The 21,613-nt window shown below is 52.7% G+C and overlaps 7 protein-coding genes across 7 annotated transcripts; 4 read left to right on the top strand and 3 right to left on the bottom strand.

Annotated features, from left to right (window-relative positions):
* Window positions 1-972: 972 nt before the first annotated feature.
* K489DRAFT_327913 (glycosyltransferase family 2 protein) lies at window positions 973-3,723 on the bottom strand (the record flags this gene model as incomplete). The annotated part of the gene is made up of 2 exons (XM_033602025.1): window positions 973-1,290; window positions 1,417-3,723. 2 exons carry the CDS (start codon window positions 3,721-3,723, stop codon window positions 973-975), a joined length of 2,625 nt encoding a protein of 874 aa, XP_033455280.1.
* A 1,620-nt stretch (window positions 3,724-5,343) lies between these two features.
* Window positions 5,344-7,267, bottom strand: K489DRAFT_127760 (G-protein alpha subunit). Its single transcript, XM_033599020.1, has 5 exons — window positions 6,944-7,267; window positions 6,522-6,867; window positions 6,151-6,463; window positions 5,854-6,092; window positions 5,344-5,801 (listed from the first exon to the last, which is right to left on the bottom strand). Exons 1-5 carry the CDS (start codon window positions 7,071-7,073, stop codon window positions 5,702-5,704), a joined length of 1,128 nt encoding a protein of 375 aa, XP_033455279.1. The 5' UTR covers window positions 7,074-7,267; the 3' UTR covers window positions 5,344-5,701.
* A 3,135-nt stretch (window positions 7,268-10,402) lies between these two features.
* Window positions 10,403-12,566, top strand: K489DRAFT_385026 (mitogen-activated protein kinase Hog1). Its single transcript, XM_033605996.1, has 9 exons — window positions 10,403-10,672; window positions 10,759-10,806; window positions 10,871-11,000; window positions 11,065-11,108; window positions 11,167-11,266; window positions 11,320-11,676; window positions 11,742-11,820; window positions 11,868-12,051; window positions 12,110-12,566. Exons 1-9 carry the CDS (start codon window positions 10,617-10,619, stop codon window positions 12,189-12,191), a joined length of 1,080 nt encoding a protein of 359 aa, XP_033455278.1. The 5' UTR covers window positions 10,403-10,616; the 3' UTR covers window positions 12,192-12,566.
* A 222-nt stretch (window positions 12,567-12,788) lies between these two features.
* K489DRAFT_346644 (electron transfer flavo protein subunit alpha, mitochondrial) lies at window positions 12,789-13,835 on the top strand (the record flags this gene model as incomplete). Its single annotated transcript, XM_033602341.1, has 1 exon — window positions 12,789-13,835. Exon 1 carries the CDS (start codon window positions 12,801-12,803, stop codon window positions 13,833-13,835), a length of 1,035 nt encoding a protein of 344 aa, XP_033455277.1. The 5' UTR covers window positions 12,789-12,800.
* Window positions 13,836-14,879: 1,044 nt separating this feature from the next.
* On the top strand, window positions 14,880-17,163 carry K489DRAFT_327896 (uncharacterized protein; the record flags this gene model as incomplete). The annotated part of the gene is made up of 3 exons (XM_033602023.1): window positions 14,880-15,368; window positions 15,454-15,594; window positions 15,652-17,163. The coding sequence occupies 3 exons, from the start codon at window positions 14,880-14,882 to the stop codon at window positions 17,161-17,163; spliced, it is 2,142 nt and encodes a 713-aa protein (XP_033455276.1).
* A 165-nt stretch (window positions 17,164-17,328) lies between these two features.
* On the bottom strand, window positions 17,329-18,384 carry K489DRAFT_327870 (putative 2-dehydropantoate 2-reductase; the record flags this gene model as incomplete). Its single annotated transcript, XM_033602021.1, has 1 exon — window positions 17,329-18,384. The coding sequence occupies one exon, from the start codon at window positions 18,382-18,384 to the stop codon at window positions 17,329-17,331; it is 1,056 nt and encodes a 351-aa protein (XP_033455275.1).
* A 1,650-nt stretch (window positions 18,385-20,034) lies between these two features.
* K489DRAFT_374424 (uncharacterized protein) lies at window positions 20,035-21,099 on the top strand (the record flags this gene model as incomplete). Its single annotated transcript, XM_033603523.1, has 1 exon — window positions 20,035-21,099. One exon carries the CDS (start codon window positions 20,035-20,037, stop codon window positions 21,097-21,099), a length of 1,065 nt encoding a protein of 354 aa, XP_033455274.1.
* Window positions 21,100-21,613: the final 514 nt, after the last annotated feature.

The following is a 21,613-nucleotide window of genomic DNA, read 5'->3' as shown; positions in this document are numbered from 1 at the left end:
GACACGAACGGGAGTGCTCGGGATCGAACAGCACCAATCGGCCAGTAAAGAGACAAATACAAGATGCACTTAAAGCATAGAGTAATGCAACGAGCAGGATATTTGAAAATTGGAGGGGATGTAGGAAATGCAATCTGCGATCGACGACGGAGGTCGGATTTTTGAAGGAGACTAAATTCAACACGACAACATTACAGCAGACGATATTGCATCGTGAGTCACACGTAAAGATGAAGGAAAATCTGCTGCTGAACATGACACCAGTCCTATGTCAATGCGATTGGGTTGTAAAATGTTGAAGACCAAAATGTCTGATGCTGGCTCGTTACATAGGGTGGCTCGCAACGCCGGGAGGGACGTTATGTAAGAGAGAGAATTGCCTGACGACCCGCGCCTGTAGTCGGCTCCATTGCGTGACGACGTTGCGTGAGACTCAAGTTTGCAGCAATGAACCGGTTGGAAACGTCCTAGCGGCATGCGAAAGTTGTCGTGACGCTGCTGCTGAGAGATGGGGTAACAAATTTATAGATCGGGAACTTGCAAAAAAGGGTTATGTCGAGCCATTGGCGTTCACAACAGCCATCCTTCGCCAAAATTCGCTGCAGCGGGTCTCAAATCCGAGAGACCACCGCTTCCATGCGAACGACGAGATACGCCACAAATTCTGGCCAATCGCCAAAGAATAAAACAAAACCATGTTGGTTTGCGCTTTGAGGTGTGTTACTAGTCGCGTGAAACCGGGAAACACCTGCGGCTCATTGCCCCTACAAAATGCTCAGGTGCATGGTTACGGCGCGGCTCCCAAACATGTTTTGGGATTCGACGATGAAGCTTGCGTAGCCGAAAAGCAACGATGGGATTTCCGTCGACGACGTGCAATGTCAAAAAATAATGCCCCTGTCACCTGAAGAGTCAACTCCACGCGTTGTGGCGGCACGGGCACTTCTGGCTCTGCGACCCAACCGCTCTTGATCATTTCGAAGTCCAGCTGTTCCTCTCCTTTCTCTTCTTCATCAATTTCCTCGGTGTTCTCCTGCGCCCACGTTCTACTTCCTCCACCGTAGATCCCGAAGCCTCCGCTTCAGTCACATCGCTGATGTCCATCGTATTTTTCTCAACAGGTTGCGCTGGAAGGGTCATCTGCTCGGCTGCCATGGCCGTAGGCGATCTTCTGGTGGTCATTTCAAATTCTTCGCCAGCGGACCGAGTGAAGCTTTTGCGAGCTAGAGGGCTGCGGCCCATGCGCGAGGCCGTAGTCTTTGGCGTTTGTAGCAATCTGTTCGAGGACGGCTGTTGGCGCGGTGGTGTGACGGGCTGTGCTTGGTGCGGAGTCTGTTGCGCTCCAGGGTCAGATTGCGGTACTTGTCTCGTACGCTGATTTTGTCCTTGATGCAGCATGTCTACCTCCGAAAGGACCTCCGAAGCGTATTCGTCACTCGAGTAGTGTTTTCTGGAGGTAGGGAAGCCTTGCGGGTACGGCGCGCCGGCTGAGAAGCTGGGGTCTGACGAACTCGCATGGTGGGAAGCCGCTGGAAAGCCAAAGTGCATGGAGACAGACGAATCCGATGCTGCCGAAGCAGTAGACTGGTGACGGTGATGATGTGCCGTTCTGCTAAGTACCACGGGATCGTCTTGTTCTTCGAGGAATGCACCACCAGCCGGGCGATGCAGGGCTTGCTGATCACGGTACAAGGCAGCGTCCTCTTGTCCGAAGATGCTCTCGACGCGACGAGGCGTCGTCACTCCGTCACACGAGCTGTCTCGCGAGCGATTCGACTCTTCACTCAGCGGGCGGCCATTCTTGGCCTGAAGGTACCTGACTGCTTCTCGTTCACGAGGCGTCATGTCTGCTCGAAGTACACCAGAATCGTTGCTTTGTCGGAACCAGCCACCGGACAGCTCACTTGCAGGCGCGAAACGACCGACGAGATGATCAGAAGGCAGTAATGGCACAGGGTCATGATGTTTGTCGGGACGAAAGGTCTCTGGCACAACATTCAGCTCATCTCCTTGTGCTTCGGCTTCTGCGATGACCTCGCCAACAGTCGTCAGGACATCGACTTTTCCAGCATCAGCACGAGGGCCACCCCATGTTCGCTGACCTGCTGTAAATATGCCGTAAACCATGTAGATCCAATTGAAGAATGGATTGATGACGAACATGAGCGGGTACAGCATGATTTTGTAGCGACCCAGCTTCGCGCCAAAGTATAGCATCAACACCCAATTGAGGCCGAGTGATACAGCAATGAAGCCCACGGGCAGGTTTGCTATCTTCTGCGATGTCGTTAGGAGAGACACAACCATGATGAAGAAGAGCAGCGCAGTAGTTCTGATCGTGTTCTGAGCAAGACGTAACAATAGCAGCAGTGGGTATCGCTTCCACAAACGTATATCCGTCAGCATGCACACTTCGTTGGTGATGAAGCCCAGAAACCACCTTCGTCTCTGCTTGAGCAGGCTCTTGAATGTTTGGACTGCTTCGGTCTTGCAGAATGCGCCTGTATTCATTTGTATCTGGTATCTCTTTTGGGCGCCAATCATGAAAAGATGTGTCAGCCAACGATCTTCCCCGAGATGACATTTCCCGTAGTCGAACAAATCGTCGCATTGCTCTGCTTTATCTGCAAAGTAGTATTTGGCCATTTTGCGGAACGCGGAGAAGCGCAGGATCGTGAGTGCGCCAGGGAGGCAGGTCACGGCACCGCATCCGGATTCTACAGAGCGCTCAAACAGCTGGCCATGTATGTATTCCATATCCTGCAGGACTGTGAGGAGTGTATTCGTCGTCGTTGTTGAAGTGATCACGCCCGTCATCGCCAGCATATCATGTTTACTCCCTGGCTTGAGCTCCATCTCATACATGAAGTTTTGAATGCAGTACTTGTCGAGGATACAGTCTGAATCGATGAAGAGCAGGAAGAGATCATCGTTTCGCCGGATGTACTCGGCGTACACTTTATCAATGAGCTTGAATGACTTTTTTTGACAGCTCCTCTTGCCGCCGTGAGGAAATCGAGACACTGTGATTCGACATCTTCGATATTTGACGTCAATGCTCTTGGGAAACGTTTCGAGGGAGAGAGGTACGCCGAGATTTTCGATTGTACGTAGGTAGAGCTCGTTTTCAGCATCGCCGTCGAAGGATAGGAAAATGTGTAGACAAGATGGTGGGTACTCGCAATCGACGATGGAGTCGACGGTTCGTATGAGGATCCCAGGTTCTTCGTTGTAGCAAGGCATGATGATGACGACTTTGGGTGCGGAATACTCATCAAGCACCGTCTTAATCTTCTGATGGCGTCCCATATCGTGCGTGACGAGTTGATAGACGCAGAAAAGCCAGGGGACTGTGAGGAGGCCGGCGAATGACCAGAAAGCAAACCATTGCAGAATCGAGACCATCTGCTGAGGGAAATACTGAACGACTTGAGCAGGCAGCGGTAAAGTGACAACCATGACCGGCAGGAAAATGCAGCGCATGCCGACGAAGAATATCATGTTCAAGACGCACAAGATGCGGATCGCACATTTTCCTTCACCTGTGGCTTTTTGGTAGACTTTGACGAGGCAATAGAGGAACGCGAGAAGCCAGAGCATCCATTCGAGCAGGGCAACAAGCATGAAACTCCCAATGATGGCGACGTAGATGATGTCTTGAGTTGGCCATGGTGCTGTGATTGAGGGGATACCGTTGTCGAATTCGTCTCTGTTGAGGAGCATCGTCAAGAGAACGTCACTACAGCGTGACGAAAGCTTGGAGGTGCCTGCTGACGTTTGCAAAGGATCTATGCGCGTTCATCTGAACGACCAGCGGAAGAAGCGATAGTGGTGGTCGTAGGAACACATGTCCGAAATTGAAGGATAGGTGAGGCGAGAGAAGACCAACAGCACACACAACCGGTTTTCATTCACACCGAACCGTATCATCATGCTGTGTTTCATCGAACGTCCCGAGCTCGGGAGGGCCAGCACCTCTGTAGCTCTTGCAGAGTTGCACGGCATAAATCTTGTCAACCGCGCCCACACAGCGGGGCACCATCATCACATGGGAATTTTTGCAGCCATGGTTACTTCATGCTTCGATTAAAAAGTCGATCACTGCTGCCTCTTCGACATGGCGCCAGTCATTTTCGCTTATCGTCCTCATTCGTCCTCGCCTGTCAACAGCATGTCCCGGACATTGAGAAAGCCCAGCGTCTTACATCAAGTTTGAGCAGCTCATCATCGCACCAAAGTCGGATCAGCTCACGAGGCTCGATGGCAGGCTAATGACATGTCGCAACACGTCCATTGACACGCTCAACATTTGCGCCCTCAAAGCTTCAGGTAATTCCTCGAAAATCTCACGCAAAGCGCAAACACAGAGCCAGAAATCTCAACCGGACGGCGGCGTTGCCCTAGCCATCACACGATGCATCATGCGAGCATGATGATCCCCTCACCAATAGGGAATTCAAGGCCACAAAGCGCAGTGTAACTCGCAGATGACGACGAGCGGAGGAGGAAAGTGAAAGCAGGGCGACGCGTCTACACACGCGCATGATGCAGATCTTCGAAGCTTCGCGTCTGAATTCTCCGGAAGGGGTTTAGTGCACTTCTCATCCAGCTGGGATGCTACAGGAAACGAAAGCGCGCATCCATGTCCTCACGACGGTGGCAATGAAGACGAGACTTGCAGAACGGAGCCTGGCGCCGAAGTGATAAAAGGAATAAGAATATTGGAACGATAAATGCTTTTTCGTTTCTCTTGTCGGAGAAAAGATGATTTTCATCAGCGACTCTCATCAGAAAGAAGTGCAGCTAGATATATTCGTGAATATTTTTCCCAGAACATTCAATCGTCATCAAGGGCAAAGGTGGATGCACTCGCGTGCTGAGATCCGCTGGGATTCGTCGTCCTTATTCCAACGCATCGTTTCCGCCAGGCAACCGTCATCAAGAAAGGCCTATTCTTCATTCAAGTCCTCGTCTCCGCGGATGTAGCAATTGCGCTGCAACCTTCCTTACAGGTGACAAAGCGTCCACCGCGGGTGCGGAGGTGAAATTGTCTGCTTCCGGGACGGATTCAAGCGACATGCCATGCTTATAAAAATATCATCGTCGATCCGACAGCCCCCGGATCCTCTGATGCGCAGTGCAGCGTCCCCAGCTCGTGATCGCAACAGGCGCCGATTAGTGATTTCGTGATGAGGTGAAAAGTGTCAGAGTGTGACAACTTGCGAACCGTGTCGCAGTGTTCGTGGGATGCTTAGCTTTCCTGTCGTATCCAATAATAAAAGACCTGGGAGGCGACCCCCTTTGTGAGTTATCCAAACGGTCTTGCGATGGCGCCAACGAAGGATGCGCGAATGATTGCTCACTCAAAACGACTGCAGACATCGATGGTGCTACGTCGCGGTGTCCCGGCGCTATACTTGTGTGGCCTCAGCAGGCGACAGGGGCCAGGCTGACAAATCACCATCGTGGTATGGATTCGAGCATGGCGACGAGTTCTTCGGTCCAGTAGGACCCACTTCTGCGGAAGCGCAGCTGTATGCTAGTGTGGTGACGAGGCGACCCACGTCCCTTTAAGTCAAATTTGCGAACTTGTCGGGCTTGAATCGGCGTTTCTTGAGCTTGGTTTGAGTCCTAGATGTTGGTCGACATTCTTTAATCGACGGAATTGTCAACAAGGTCAATTCACAGTCCGACGCTAGTCTCATAAGACACCAGAGTCCTTGAGCGCATTTTGTAGGATAGTCTCCTTGACGGCAGTGAATACCAAGCGAATGTTGTTGGTATCGGTAGCTTGCGTAAGACTGGGATTTGTGGTCAGCCTTGATTCGTTGCCAAACACTCTTCTTCACTTACTGTGGATAGAGATTGAGGTGTGCCCGATTGACTTGATTGAATCTCCAGAGTAGGTATTTGGCTGCGCGATTAACGTCGTTTCCGCCAGTGTAATCCGGGAAATAATTCGCCAGGGGAGATTTGGGAAGTTTTGCGTGGAACAGGTCGACCTTGTTCAGAAATAGGATAATCGATGTGCGCATGAACCACCTCGAGTTGACGACGGAGTCGAAAAGAACGAGTGACTCCAGCATGCGGTTCTGGGTAAAGGCCGTCAGCGCGAGGAATCAAGTAGACATCTGTTCGGTGATCGCATACCTGGCTGCTCTCTTCCAGGAGGACCTGATCATATTCGCTCAATGCGACACAAAATATTATCGAGGTAACGTCCTCGAAGCAGTGGATCCACTTCTTCCGCTCGCTCCTCTGGCCGCCGACGTCGAACATACTGAAAAGGACGTCAGTAACAATTTCAGGATCATATGCTTTGCACTGAACATACTGAATACTTAGTTGGCCCATCTGGAACCGTGTGTCGTAAATGCCCGTTGTCTTGACTCGAGCATGTAGCACGTCGGCTTCCGTCGGGCTATAATCTGATCCTGCTATTCTCGTGATCTCGTCGAAGAAACTTTTCTCGCGTCAGCTGTCTGGGTCGCCGAATCGGCTTCGTGCTCGCGACCACGTACTATGATGCCGAATCCATCAGATAAAACTCATTCTGATGCTCCATGACTTTTGGTATGCTGGCGTCCTTCCACAAGCTCCTGATCGCTTCACCCAATTGTGGGTCCAAGGATTGCTGCGGGTCCGGATCGACGGTCGCTTCCATGATGTAGTCACAGTGTACCCGGTTCTTCTCGTCTGTCACCTCCACGTCAAATTGTCGTAACGCGCCAACCAGTGCCTTTGCAGAATCGACGATATTCTTGAACACGGTTTGCCGCCAAAGTTGTAACTCGTGTTCTGAATAGCCATTTTGGTGAATGATTTTCATCTGCTTCACTATTGTACTCTTGCCGCTCTCTCCCGAACCTATCATAAATATCAGTATATGTCCATCCGTAACCTCTTTGTGATACGTCATCCTCTGACGCCGGGAAACACCCACCAAGCAGTAATAGCTTGTGTTCTCGCCGTAGCTTCTTTTGGTCCTCTTCCAAACTCCGATCGATCATCTGACTCCTCTTCTTTGAACTCGGCTCCTCCCCAGGCGCAGTGCTGCTTACGCAGCCCCCCATCTTCGATCGAATTGAGACGTCTCGTTCCGTAGGAAAGATGGACGAGTTGCGCTGCCAATCCGAGCTCCGCGCTCAGCCCAGAGGAGCTCCAAAATGCACCCTACTTTCGAGGAGCGCAATTGGCGAGAGAGCTCCGCCAGCGTCAGCGGGTTTGCCTAAGTCCGGCGCAAGTGCAGTGTCCTAGCTTTGCTAGTAATCCGAAAATGATGTTGTGGAAACACGGAGTGATTTCCTCCGTCAGGACAGCTTGGCGCTTTTATCTCAAGGGTTGCAAAATGTGGTTCAATGATTGCTCCGGGCGTAAGGACATGCGCAGCAGGGCCTGAAAGTAGTTCGTGCTGGTTGAAAGTGAACTCGGAGTTATTGGTTTTGTTGGCGGAAGTGATGGTCAAAGGAAAGCCAGAGGTTTTTTGGTGAAGATGACGGCGACGTTGGCAGCTTTGTCGGTACAAGACGTTACGCGATGTGGGATATTAGATGATGATGCGGTCGTGCCCGGTTGGAATGGTGATGGTCTGGGGTGTGTCGCTGTTGTCCACTTCAGATACCGTACCGGCTCGTACCAGTGCTCGGGGAGCGCAGCACGGGCCTCGGAGAGTTTGTAGGCCAGATTAACCCCAAATTCAACCCTAAATTCTTGTCTCAAATGTCACCATCAGGCTAGGATTTAGACACAGCTGGGATAGATGGTTTCAAGTCTCAGAAGATGACGTGAAACAAAAATGTCAAGTTGCGTTGGCAATAGCAACTCATCAAAGGAGCTGCGCCTTCGGGGCATTCAAAAACTCACGAACCAGCCTACGCAATACCGATGGGAAGATGCTTTTCATTCTCCAGCTTATGCCACGAGGTTCCCGAGCCGAAAGCAATCTAGTCATGCCGATCTCTCATGCGGCGGTCTATCGACCGGGTCAGTCGACTCGCAATGGCGCAGAGAGTGGAGTTCTCCCGTAGAATCGTGAAGAGAAGAAAGAGTACGGCTAATAATAGACAAGATCATCGTTCAGCCCTGGAGATTCCCCAATCGTGTCTCCAGCACATGTCCTCTTCGGAATAATAATGTCAGCATTGTCGAGTGCGACGCAGCACAGATCACACGACTAATAACAAAGTATGCTGTCAAGTATACGCAAGGAAGTATAGTACGGCGCGGAGCATGCCACAGGCCACAGTCACGGCGAGTGCTTTCTGTGTTTCTTTGGGCTGAATGTGACATCCTGAGATCATGCAACTGGACATGAAACACGGCATCCAAATCAACAGTAGCAAAGAGAGGAACTGGGTGGTTGCTATTACTAAAATGGAAATGTGTGCTGGTTGGAAATATATCTCATGCTCGTTCGCCAGCGGGACCTGTCCATGCACGGCACATATCTCATAATTTCTCGTCATTATAGCAAACCCGACGAGACATGAGACGTCTGATATGTCGAGTTGATCAGTGGCGTAATGTGCCTTGACCGCTCCCACAAAGTGCAACCCAGAACGCCATCTGACCTCGTGTCACCACGTGGAGAAGATTTCTTTGTTGTTCACAGAAGCCTCGCTGGCGAGAGAAGTACTGTCTATGGCCACGGCAAAGATGGGCGGCAATAGTTGCACGGCTCGGGATAGGGCGGCAGCAAGGCGTCAAAGGTCAGGAAGGCTAGAAATGGAGGTATGGATGCTGATGAGATCAATGGCGTTTCCTCTTCATCAGATTGACGCTGATGGGTGAGATGCGCGCCGCTATCGTCGGGTTACCATGCGCGTGCTTGGTAGCCACTGGGATGGCTCGAGTCTGTCTTTGAGTTTCCGGCAAGTTGAACGGGGCACATGTGATTGTGCCCGTCTGGTATATTCGCGTTGCGGTGAAGGCGCACGCATGTGCTTGTACAATGTACTTGTCGTCCTGAAGACAACGACAACCACAGGAGTGCTGGCCGCCCAGGGTTTGGTGTGGAAGCGTGGCCCACCTGGGCAGTGGCTGATGAAGAGCATGCGGCGCGAAAAGTTCACGAGCAGAATGCGGAGATTCGCGGGACAAACAGCGTAGTGAGATGGTGGAGTGATGACGTCACATTGATGACGGAAGTGCTAAAGTTGTTTAGGGCCTTCCGCGATCGATCGATGGAAACAGCGCAACTTTCCTCCTTTGATTGATGTGGTCCACGGATGTTTTTGAAGTCAAAATCCCCTACCACTGGGTCAGGCGGTACCTTTGGGTCAAGATTACTGGCGCCAGCGAGACAACATTTCGGTCCATCTAATCCTGATTGGGACAGCGACCTAGCATTCTGGTAGCAGCGAGGAGAAATTGTCCCGTTGCTGGGCTGAGGGGTTTTCAAAGGCAGACCTGGCTCCCTACCTACTTCGGCCTGAATTCCACCTCTGCCGTTGTTTTTCTTACTGTGCTATCTGGTTATATATTCGGGCCCACCATTATAGCGCTCAAAGCATGCGTATTTCTCACCTCGGATAGTGCACCGAGGTCATAGGTCATGCAAAGATTTTCTCATGCAGCTGGGTCGTGGAATGTTGGAGGCATTAGCATCGTCATGCATTGGGAATCAAGCATCGTCCGCGGATACAACGTTTGCACAGCTATGAGACAAACGTCGCGCGGCCTAGTCTCGAGTACAAGGGAGAGCTGGGTGGTAAAGGCTAGAGAGCGTGCAAATGTGATGCATTTGTTCTGCATGGAACCTTGGAACGCTTCACCAATGCCGTCGCCGTCGTCGAAACAGCAATCAACAGATGATTACGTCGCTCCTCTGATGATAACACTTCCGCCCAGTCTCCCGCCGCCGATCCTCCTCCTCCGACACGTCTTCCCATCTGCGCATCAGACGCGTTCACCGTGACAGTGGCCCCGCACCGACCGCTCATTTGTTTCGACGGGTTGCTGCTCGGAGACTCTGCGCGCAGTTCTATATTTTTCTTCCTTCGTGAACGTGGTGATACTGATGCACAACGAGGTGCATGACTCGCTGGAAAACCTCCAATTTTCCCACTCGTGCCCCTCGTCTCCCGCCGGAGAATCCTGCCTGATTCCAGCATTTCAATGACCAAAGATTGAGAATTCCCCGCTCGTCTTCATCACAATAAAGCATGCGAATGTGCATGAAGAGGCGTGGAATGTCACAGCACATTTCCTCATGCGCCACGTGCTGGTGAAAGATGTGCGGATTTATCCGCGTGTGTTATTCTGCATTTGGTGCCAACCTTGGAACCTCTGGTGTGTGTCGAGGAGGAGTGGTAGTCGTAGCGCTTCCTCTGCAAGGGCCGCAGTCCGGTGTCATCTCGATCTGGAGAGTCCATACACACATGTATGCTCCGAGGCGGGGGGTAACACTCAGCGTTACCATTCCCATCAATACCTCATACACCCATCCTTTCGCATCTCTCCTCCCTCTCTTTCACACACACACAAACACACGCACAATTCACACGCGCTCTGTTGAAATCGTGAACAGGAAATTGCTGCACACACATTTCCTCCCGATAACAGCGATCCTTGCATATAAACCGACAGAGTCCGTCTGATAGGCGTCAACCGACAAAATGGCGGAATTCGTGCGTGCGCAGATTTTCGGCACCACTTTTGAGATCACCAGCAGGTTCGTAGGCCATACACAGAGGGACCTCTTGGCCGTGGAGTCAAGCGCTGCTCAAGAAGGGACACTCCATTGACAATCTGTGGCAGATATTCTGATCTGCAACCCGTTGGCATGGGCGCCTTCGGTCTAGTATGGTAAGTCGGCGAGGAATCTTTGAGATGGATCGCAGACGAGCATACACTAATGTTGATATTACAGCTCGGCGAAAGATCAACTCACCGGCCAGGCTGTGGCTGTCAAAAAAATCATGAAGCCGTTCAGCACACCCGTTCTGTCGAAGCGAACATACCGAGAACTCAAGCTACTGAAGCACCTCAAGCACGAGAACGTGAGTTTTCAAGAGTCAGAGGAGGGGATAAGTCGTGGGCAGAGACTGACCGGCTTTCACACAGGTCATCAGCTTGAGTGATATTTTCATTTCACCTCTGGAGGACATGTGAGTCTGCGATTGCCAGGCCATCGAGACAACGTAATACTGATTTGCGTCCTCACAGCTACTTTGTGACGGAATTGCTCGGAACCGATCTCCACCGACTCCTCACTTCGCGCCCGCTCGAGAAGCAGTTCATCCAATACTTCCTTTACCAGATTCTTGTGAGTACCACTCGATGGCAACTACGCGCGCGCACGAGGCCTGACATTTACAGCGTGGCCTGAAATACGTGCACTCCGCCGGAGTTGTCCACCGTGACTTGAAGCCCTCCAACATCCTTGTCAACGAGAACTGCGACCTTAAGATCTGCGACTTCGGTCTTGCCCGTATCCAGGACCCCCAGATGACTGGCTATGTTTCAACGCGATACTACCGAGCGCCGGAGATCATGCTCACCTGGCAAAAGTACGATGTGGAGGTGGACATCTGGAGTGCGGGCTGTATCTTTGCGGAGATGCTTGAGGGAAAGCCATTGTTCCCCGGCAAGGACCACGTTAACCAATTCTCCATTATCACCGAATTGCTCGGAACCCCTCCAGATGATGTTATCAGCACCATCTGCAGCGAGAACGTGAGTCGGACAGTCAAAAAAGGGAATGTCGTATCGGACGTACATTGATATTGACTGGCATACAGACTCTACGATTCGTTCAATCTCTACCAAAGCGCGAACGACTACCTTTGAAGAACAAGTTCAAGAATGCAGACCCACAAGGTTAGTCACGAGGATAAAACGCGGATGAATATAGCTAATGAAAGTAGCGATTGAATTGCTCGAGCGTATGCTTGTCTTCGACCCCCGGAAACGAGTCAAGGCTGGTGAGGCGCTTGCCGACCCATACCTCTCTCCCTACCACGACCCCACAGATGAGCCAGAGGCCGACGACAAGTTCGATTGGTCATTCAATGACGCCGATCTGCCAGTGGACACATGGAAAATCATGATGTATGTGCAAATTGTTTCCTTGCCTCGCGAATAATTACTGATCTAGATGATTTTCCAGGTACTCTGAAATCCTCGACTACCACAACGTCGACTCAGCGAACGGTGACGCAGTAGAGAACGGAGGCGTTGGACAAATTTAAAGAGACGCTCGATTTGCACCCGATAAAATATTGACAAGCAGCTGCATTTCGGCACTTTTACCCACATTCTCTCATTCGGCACGACTTCTCGGAAAGGAATCACGATCATGATTGATGGCGATGAGCGCGATCTGGATAGACCAGTGGATCATGTGGGTGGAGTGCACTGAAGTCAGTGTAATAAAGCGAGTCCATGGAGGAGGAGAAGGAGGAAGAGGCGATGCATCACATGAGCCGTTGCACGCAAAGTGCACTCTCGTTTCGCCACGGCGAGCGAAACACGACAGTCTAGATACATATGATTGTTTTTCTATACGATGACTGAACAATAATGATACCACGCTCTCTCCACAGTGGCTATTTGAAAGTGGCGGCATCATGATAATCATAAATTGTGGCGGTGCGCTTTTTTGGCTTGTGATGAATCTATCAGGCCTCAGGCTGCACTCCTCGATGGCCCCGGGGGCTTGTTTGGTCGCCGCTGTCGGCCACGGGAGAGTGGGTAGATTCGGCTGGCGGCGAAACAGTTCTGGTATCCCGAAAGTCTAGCAGCGTATTGCACTGCAGCTCGAACTTCTGCTCGAACAACCCACACACCACTCAACCAACATGGCGGCGGCACCTCTACGAAGCGGTCTTCTCCGACAGACGGCGACATGCTTGCGTCAGAGTCGTGCCACTTTCTCCCTCGGTCGTCATGCATCTACCCTCGCTGTCCTGGAGCAAAGAGATGGTAAATTGAACATCAGCTCATTGGCCTCCGTCTCAGCCGCACAGAAGCTTGGAGGAAGCATTCACGGATTTGTCGCCGGGTCCAACATCAAGGGAGTCGCGGAGGAGCTCGCAAAAGTAGAGGGTCTCGAAAAGGTCATTTTCGTGGACAATGGCGCATACGACAAGGGCTTGCCGGAGAACTGGGGCCCTCTGTTGGTCGAGAACATCAAGAAGGGAGGATACACACACGTCCTGGCCGGCCACTCAGCGTTCGGCAAGAACCTCCTCCCTCGCGTCGCCGCGCTCCTTGACGTCCAGCAGATCTCCGACATCACCGCCATTGAAAGCGAGGATACCTTCGTCCGACCTATCTACGCCGGCAACGCCATCCTGACCGTCCAGTCCGCTGATTCACCGAAGATCATCACCGTCCGAGGAACCGCCTTCCAAGCAGGCTCGACGACGGGCGGCTCCGCCACTCTGGAGGAGGGCGCCGACCCCAAAGTCGAGTCGACCACCGAATGGATCAGCGAGGACCTCGCCAAGAGCGACCGACCCGACCTCGGCAGCGCCGACAAAGTCGTGTCCGGCGGCCGCGGCCTGAAGTCGAAGGAGGAATTCGACCGCATCATGCCGCCGCTGGCCGACGCCCTGGGGGCCGCCATCGGCGCCAGCCGTGCGGCCGTCGACTCGGGATTCGCAGACAACAGCCTGCAGGTCGGACAGACGGGCAAGAACGTGGCGCCGCAGCTCTACCTGTGCGCGGGCATTTCGGGCGCGATCCAGCATTTGGCGGGAATGAAGGATTCCAAGGTCATCGCGGCGATCAACAAGGATGCGGATGCGCCGATTTTCCAGGTCGCGGATGTGGGACTTGTGGGCGATTTGTTTGAGAAGGTGCCGGAGTTGACGGAGAAGCTTAAGAAGTAGAGAGGATGGTGCATGTGTATTATGGAAATAATCAATTACCTCACGTATTATTATTGTCATGTTCTTTTACAGATTGTTACCTGATGGTGGTCTATTACGCAAGCAGATCTGCATATTGAATTGATGTTTTTCTGCTCGTTTTTGAGGATTTATGTTTTCAAGACAGGCTTGAGCTGAAGATGGTGGCTTGCATGTGCATTGATCTCGTAGCTACAACTCGTAGCCTCATGACTGACAGCACCAATATCTTGTCAATACTCATCACACGAGATGTTGATCGCCAAGTTGACGACGGTGAGTGAAACTGTTGTTCCAACTGCTTCGCATATGCAACCGACAGACGCCGAGGAGAACAGTGGTTACGAGACTGCGAGATTGCATCATTGAGGGAAATTGCCGAACCATGGATCTCTCTCCATGAGACGCGCGTGGAGTTTGATGACAGGCCGGATGAAGCAAATGGGCGGTTCATCACTGTATATACAGTGATAATGAATTCGCATCGTCGACCAACCACACACGACCTGCATGCATGCGTTTGAGTCCAGCTGCACCGCGCGCGCCAACTGGTGGGAAATAGTCAGAGCAAGGCGGCTTGGTGCGCTGGCACCGGCAGATCTGACTCCACATGGGCGCAGGTGCAGGCAGGTGGTGAGCCCTCTGCTCGTGCGAACGTCGGCGGCGGCGGCTCGGTAGATTTTTATATTAATCTGCTTGACATCTCGCGAATTGGCTCCCGATCAGCATATATTGTTTTCACGTATAGATTTTCGTTTTATACTCCCGCTCTTCTCTTCGCGATATCACCCTCGAACATCTCTGTTCCGACCTTTCGAACGGGTACAAGACATACTGACTACTACTTTCAAAAATTGGCCATTCTCTGCAAGAAATATGGTCCACCAGCGTTCCAGTGCATCTCTCATTGTGTGAGCTTCACAGGGAGTTCCTCCATCCTTGTGATCCTGCGGGAGAGCACGAGTCCGCTCCTTTCGATTATAAATTCATAGACGACAATCGATAGAAGGAAAAGACATCCTCATCATGTCGTCCGCCGCCTCCACCCCGCCCCGCTCCCCCTCCGTCGCCGCCTCAACCTTCACACCGCTCGTCTGCGTCGTCGACTTCCACCACCACCGTGGTCCGGAGATCGAACATTGGATCGGCGCCTCTCCCGACAGTGACCCCACCACCCAAAATGACTGGCATCTCATCCCATACATGGCGCTGCCGGACGGCGCACACCAATCAGAAGAGGAGTTTAGCTATTTCAGCCTGGTACACAAGGCGTCCACGACGGAGACCGGACAGGACGTCATTCCCACCTCGGTGTTTGGAATTAGCTGTATGCACCAGATCGATTCGGCGGGATTGCTGTACCGCCCACCTGAAGTCACCCGCAGTGCAGTACAAAAGGCTGTCGTGGCGATCACGGACAGACCGCAGAATTTCGGCGCGCTGAGGGAGAGGTTGAGTGTGGTGACGAGTGCGTGGTTCGCGCAGAAGGACTTCCGGGACATCGATATTTTGCAGGTGGGTTAGTGGAATCCCTTAAACTTTCTGGGAGGATCGTTTTTAAATGAGACATCGGGGACTGACGGAGTCGTGGTATTTATAGCGCTTTCAGGAGAGCCTGGTGAGGGACAGTCGGCAGGAGAGTGATCGCGACCAGTACTTCGGGTTGAGTCTTCGCGAATTGATACACACGTTCAAATGGCAGACGCTGGTGCTGTTGAAATGTTTGCTTCTTCAACGAAAGGTAAGTTGACCCTCAACTGATGGTGGTTTGCATGGCTTGACTCTGACATTCTCCCAGATTTTGTTTTTTGGATCACATTGCGAGCGATTATGTCAGGTCCAATTCTCCCTAATATCGTTAATACCGGGATTGATCCGGACGTTACAAGACTGCGCCGACCCTCACATGGACCGCAATGCCGAAACCCGGCAAAAGCCCGATTCGGTACGAACGAGCGATCGCGCGTCTGTCCTCACATATGTTGGATTGCCACTCCAGCTCTTCGGCAAGGGCAGCTTCTTTGGGCCTTACACACCTTTGCAGCAACTCGACACCATCACCGATCTTGAGACGAAGAGCTACGTGATCGGTAGCACCAACAGCTTATTATTACAACATAAGGAGAAGTATTGCGATGCATTGCTCAACCTTGACGAGAATGTGGTCAGCATACTTGCACCGAATCTGAAATCTGTCTTGACGCTATCGGCGTCAGATCGGAGATGGATCGACTTTCTCACCCAAGCCGTTAATGACACTTGGGATCCTAGCGATCCATCAAGACCTACCACCCACGGCTACTCAGGTAGCGAAGAATTCATTCGATTACAATTCGAAGAATATCTCATCGCATTGTTATCCTCCACCAAGTATCATCAATATCTCGCAGCATGCAAAGACACCGGCGCGAAAGCCATCGGCACCGGCATCGAAGGCGATCCCGCCACCGACTTTGCCCTCCCCTTCATCGACGCCTGGCAACAATCGGAAAACTACACTCTCTGGAACCGCACGACAGACGACCATCTCTTCGACATCGTCGAACCCCGCCATCCCTGCGCCGGCGGCCTCACCATCGACGACGTCCAACGCCGCCTCGCCGCCCAAGTCGCCGAACTCCACCTCGACGAACGCTTCAACCAAACCCGCGAAGTCGTCGGCAAGCGCCTCGCCGACGGTCGCGTGCAGGTGACCTCCGCCCTGAGCAAAGTCTGGACGGACATCGAAGCCATGCGCGAGGCCCAGCGGAAACGCGGCGACGAAGCTGCCGCAGCCGCAGGCCAAATACAGAACGAGAACAAGAGCCCTACCTCGCCCTCGGCGGATCAGACACGATTCCCGAAACCGGATCTCACCGTGGCGGGCGCGACGGTCGTCGCGGCGGGCCAGAAGGCGGGTTCGTTTTTCAGCTCCTGGGGCTCTTGGGCGTCGGAGAAGAGGAGGTCGGGATGGGTGCGGTCGGCGAGTGGATCGGAGGTCCCAAAAGCAGCAGCGGTGGCGGCGGGCACTTCGTCGACGACAGCGGGTGCAGCGCCTGGTCTCGTCGTGGAGGAACCCCCGTTGAAAGTGGCGCTCGAGGAGGAGAAGATCATGTGGGAAGGGGAGATTTTGAAGGAGGGCCTTCATGATGATGATGATGGCGATGATGATGACGATGACGACGACGATGACGGTGATGATGACAAGAAACGAAATTCCAAGTCTGTAGAGGCCGTGGTCAAGAAAGAGGAGGGCAAGATGGAGAGTGCAGCGGATGAGGTCAAGACCACAGCATCGGCTCTGCAGGAGAAGGAAAACGAAAGCTCATGAGAGAGATAACCGAGATAATGAATATGATTCATGGCCTCGTCGAAAAATGCACGATGGTGATGTGCTCCTGTAATCCGCTGTCGTGATAAAGTTTCCGCTGTGGTGATAGTCAATCCTGCTGTTTTCCTCCTCTCCCGGTGTATCAACGGGGGAAATCAACAGATCCTACCGATAAGGATTGTCGTCGTCGAATTTGGCCTCCCACAGCCCCTTGGCCTCCTTAGTCTTCAGCTGGATCCCACGTAACAAGCTATACAAAACCCGCAACGTCGGAGCCGGGACCCCAAGTCTCTCCGCTTCACGGACCGGTTCCCCGACGATAGTCTCAAGCTCGATGAGATTCCCGCGCATTACATCCTGGCCCATACTCGGAAGATACGCCTTGTCCGCATCATCGATGCGGATGAACATCTCATGGACATCCTCCTCCAGCACCGCCCCGGCGGCTCGGGCGATGGCCATGATCTCCAGCATCGCCGGCCGGATCAGGTCCTTTATTATGAAGTGCGACATCCGCATCCGCCCCGTGTCCATCTGCAGGATCGCCGCGATCGAGTTGAAGGAGGCGTTGTAGACGAGCTTTCTCCACCGCGTGGAGAGCACGTCCGCGTCGTACTCCCACCTCACGCGGCCGCTGGCGTTGTAGAGATCTACGAAGCGTCGCGCTTGGAGCTCGGATTTCTGGATGGGAGGCTTGGGTTGGGGAGAGGAGGACGGGAATACCCCCACGAAGGCTTTGTCCCGGCCGGTGTGCAGGACCTTCCCCGGGCTGAGTTGTCGGCTGCCGATGAGGGACACGCCGGAGAGGATGGGGTTCCGTGGAAAGGCATTCTGGAAGGGCTTTTCAATATTGAGGCCGTTTTGGAGGAGGAGGATGGATGTCACGGAGGGAGTGACGGCGGGTGCCACGAGGTCGTGGATGCTAGGGGGTGGGAGATCGGGGATGTTCTTGGTGGTCACGACGAGATAATCGTAGGGTTGGAGGTTTTCTTTTCGGACGTCTGGGATCGTCTTGAGGATTTCTGTGGGTCGGAAATTCGTGATATCACGCCCGTGTTCGATTGAGTCGATGCTGAAACCTTCTCTCTTGACGACATCGTAGTTGGACCGGCAGACGATGCTCACGGCGGCCTTGCGGCCTGCTTCTAGGGCGTGGGCGGCGATGGTGCCGACGCTGCCGCTGCCGATGAGGAGAACCCGGGCTTTGTTGGCTATGCTCATTGTTGAGGTATATTCATATTCATGCTTGGTGGTTGCGACTGATCATCACATGTCTTGCAGGGCGGCATTGGCTATTCTCAGGCGATCAATAGGTAGAGTTTAGAGAAGCGCGGCTAGTGCCGGCATTGGATCACCACGATGATGATTGATGGATAAGATAACTGCCGATACCCTTTGTCTATTCAACATTGCTTTGGTGGGCACAACTACATGTTGGTCGCCAAAGTTGTAGGAACACATATCATAAGATCCCATTTCATCCCATGAGCCCGTCAATTGTTCCTCGTGAGAATGGCCTGACTCGCCGGCATGACACTCGGGGTACACGCTGAACTACACGTTCAAATCTCTCGCCTCCACGGCGATGCAACGACGCAACACACCACGATCATCGATTCGAATACGTAGCCCGCGATCCGTATTCTCCGCCCCGCCTCAGACATGCCTCGTTCCTGCAAACCACCTGCATTCGACAAGCGAAATGACCGGCCTTCTCCACCACAGAGAGCAGATTACGAAGCGCTCGGCAGACACGGGAAGAAAGAAGTGTCAATTTGCAAAGTCGCATGATGCTGCAGGAATACATGGGAATATGTACCTGGCTGGGTATGAAAATAACCAAAATCCCATCAGATTGGGGTAAGGATGAGTGATGGAAGAGGATAAGGTTGGCCGGTGGAGAATGTCCCGTAAGCGCCCAAGGGAGAGAAATGTGGTGTGTCCGTGCGCTTTGTTGACGACTTTTTCCGGGGGAAAAATTTGGGTAATTTTCGCCGAGGGTATAAACATCACGCGACCACCGCTTTTCTGAAGAATATCGCATAATAAGTGTAGAAAATCGAGGCATGCTTATCATGAGGTCTGAAGAGATAGTATCATTAACGTTCACAGTCAGCTTCGAAATCAAAATGCATTGATCCTGTCGATCCAAAGTGATCTGTCACATTTGCTTCCTGTCAGGATCACAGGGCAAATGTCATATTTTGCTGGGACATTGGCACGTTTGAGGTCTAGCGCACAGATCTCTCCACCAACCAGGACCGTGCCCTAGCTCGGATCCTCTTCCGATCGACTACATTGGGCACGCATTTATATTTATCGTCAGAAAATTGGTGCGGTGAGTGGCTTGACGACAACCGCCTCCTTCGCTCGCTCGCCCGTCCCGGTTCTCACGGGCATCGCACGAGCAAGTGAGAATGACAGCAAAGATGTCTCGAAGACGGCATCTGCCTGGACTAGCATGATAGCGAAGAAGTCTGTGATCAGCACGAGTTTCATCTCGTCTCTCAATAGCACGATACAGGTACAGTAAGTCTCGGCATTCATCTCGTCTGTGCAGAGATGAGATCTAGCATGATCAGCCGTTCGCCTCTATTCACGCTGCGGCACGCGAGCCAATGGCCGCATCCTCTACTGTGAGCGTCCTCGCTGTGCATATTCGAGCACTCCATTGGGCGCTTACCATACATCCATTACCCAAAACAATGTCCCTACATAATCCCAACTCTGGGTGACACAGCTACTCTTCACCTTTCCACCCTCTCCCGACGGCCCTGGTGGTCACTTCCGTACAACATCAATCATTTCCTTTCTCGTCGGTGCTCCTCCTTTCAAACCACGCTCATTCAAATCACACAAAAATTGGACAACATGCGTCACAGCTCCAAACACATCGTCTACGGCACCGAAGGTCTCGAAGTCGTCCACGACGGCCACCATCTCGCCTCCACCGCTCCCCAGGTCCTCCCCTATGGCTCCGAACTCGCCCAACGCGGCGCCGGTCTCGAAGTCGCCCCCGTCGGCCTGGAAGTAACACCCTACGGTTCCGAACAGGCACAACGCGGCGCAGGACTGCAGGCAGTCCAGCCGGGACTGATACTATGCGATGAGGAGAAACTCGGCGGTCTGGAACGGTCCTCTTCTTCATTATCTTCTGCCTCCTCGGATTCTGTGGGCAAGGAAAAGGTCCTGCCGCCAAGACCTAAAGATGGAAGGATCTGTGGTTTCAGGAGGAAGCCTTTCTTTGTCCTGCTTGCTTTTGCAATTTTCATGGTACTGGCGCTGGCGCTGGGTCTGGGTCTGGGTTTGATGTTTGGGTTGCAGAGGGCGGCGAATCCGACGCCTAATCCAGTACCTACGACGACGTCAAATCCTTCGACGATTTCAAGTATACTTACGACTACTGCGACGAATAATGCTACGATGGCTACTACAATGACGACCGCGACTTCCGGTGGTACTACTGCCGCAGCACCCACAGCTGCCACGACAACCTCAGCCGAGAAAATCCAACCCACATTCAGCGCATCCACATCCGCGCCCGCCTCAATCAAGACCCTCCTCCCCGTCGCCACGCCAGGCCCAAACACAAACCCCAACACCAACGCCAACGGACCGACAACATCCTGCCCGGGCTCCGACGGAACAACCTTCGTCCTCTCCGGCTCGACCTTCAAAATCGCCTGCGACAGCTCCCTCAGCGGACCAAGCATCAAGCCCATGTCTGTCAGCACGAAGCCTTCGTTCAACGACTGCATCGCCGACTGCGCGAGCATGAATTTCTTCCAGAGCCGTACCGACATCAATGCGGTTTACACCCTCGCCGCGATCAACGGGAACGCGGCCGGCTCGTGTTTGTGCGTGGGCGGCTTAGGCGCGAACGTCACGAGGACATTGGGGAATATGCCCGGGAGCGATGTCGCGCTGATTCAGTAGTCTCTTGTTGACCATACATTTTATGATTGTTCTGGGTGGTAAAATTTGTATAGCGTTGGCTCGTAGAAGCTCCTTTGATGAAAAGCAAAGTATAGCAAAGTAATGATACCCCCACCTGCGGCGTTCGGAGAGCGGAGAAAGCATTCACGAAGCGACCTGTCTTTATGGAATGTTATTCAAGTAGACCTTGCTGTCGGGACGAGGAAGACGAAGCGACGGCAGAGTTGTAGCAAAGGTTTCATTCGCGCAGATCATACGTAGGTATAGAATAATTTGTGGGAATCGCAACTCGCGCAGATTAGTCGAATTCGTCGAAAAAAGGAACTCATTGCATGACATATATAGATGATTTCCTTCGCTTTCCTCGCCGCCCTTGCTCGTGCTGAGAGCTCTCCGGAAACGGACCAGTGACAACCGTCATCAGGCGTTGTCTCATGTTTCATCACTTCGTGCTCGACGGGAACTCCGAGGAACCCCCTACTAGCCCATCGTAAATCGTGACATCTCCCCCACT

Source organism: Dissoconium aciculare (genome assembly GCF_010015565.1).
Source record: "Dissoconium aciculare CBS 342.82 unplaced genomic scaffold K489scaffold_20, whole genome shotgun sequence".
Lineage (NCBI taxonomy): Eukaryota > Fungi > Ascomycota > Dothideomycetes > Mycosphaerellales > Dissoconiaceae > Dissoconium > Dissoconium aciculare.
This window is presented reverse-complemented; position numbering and strand designations above follow the sequence as displayed.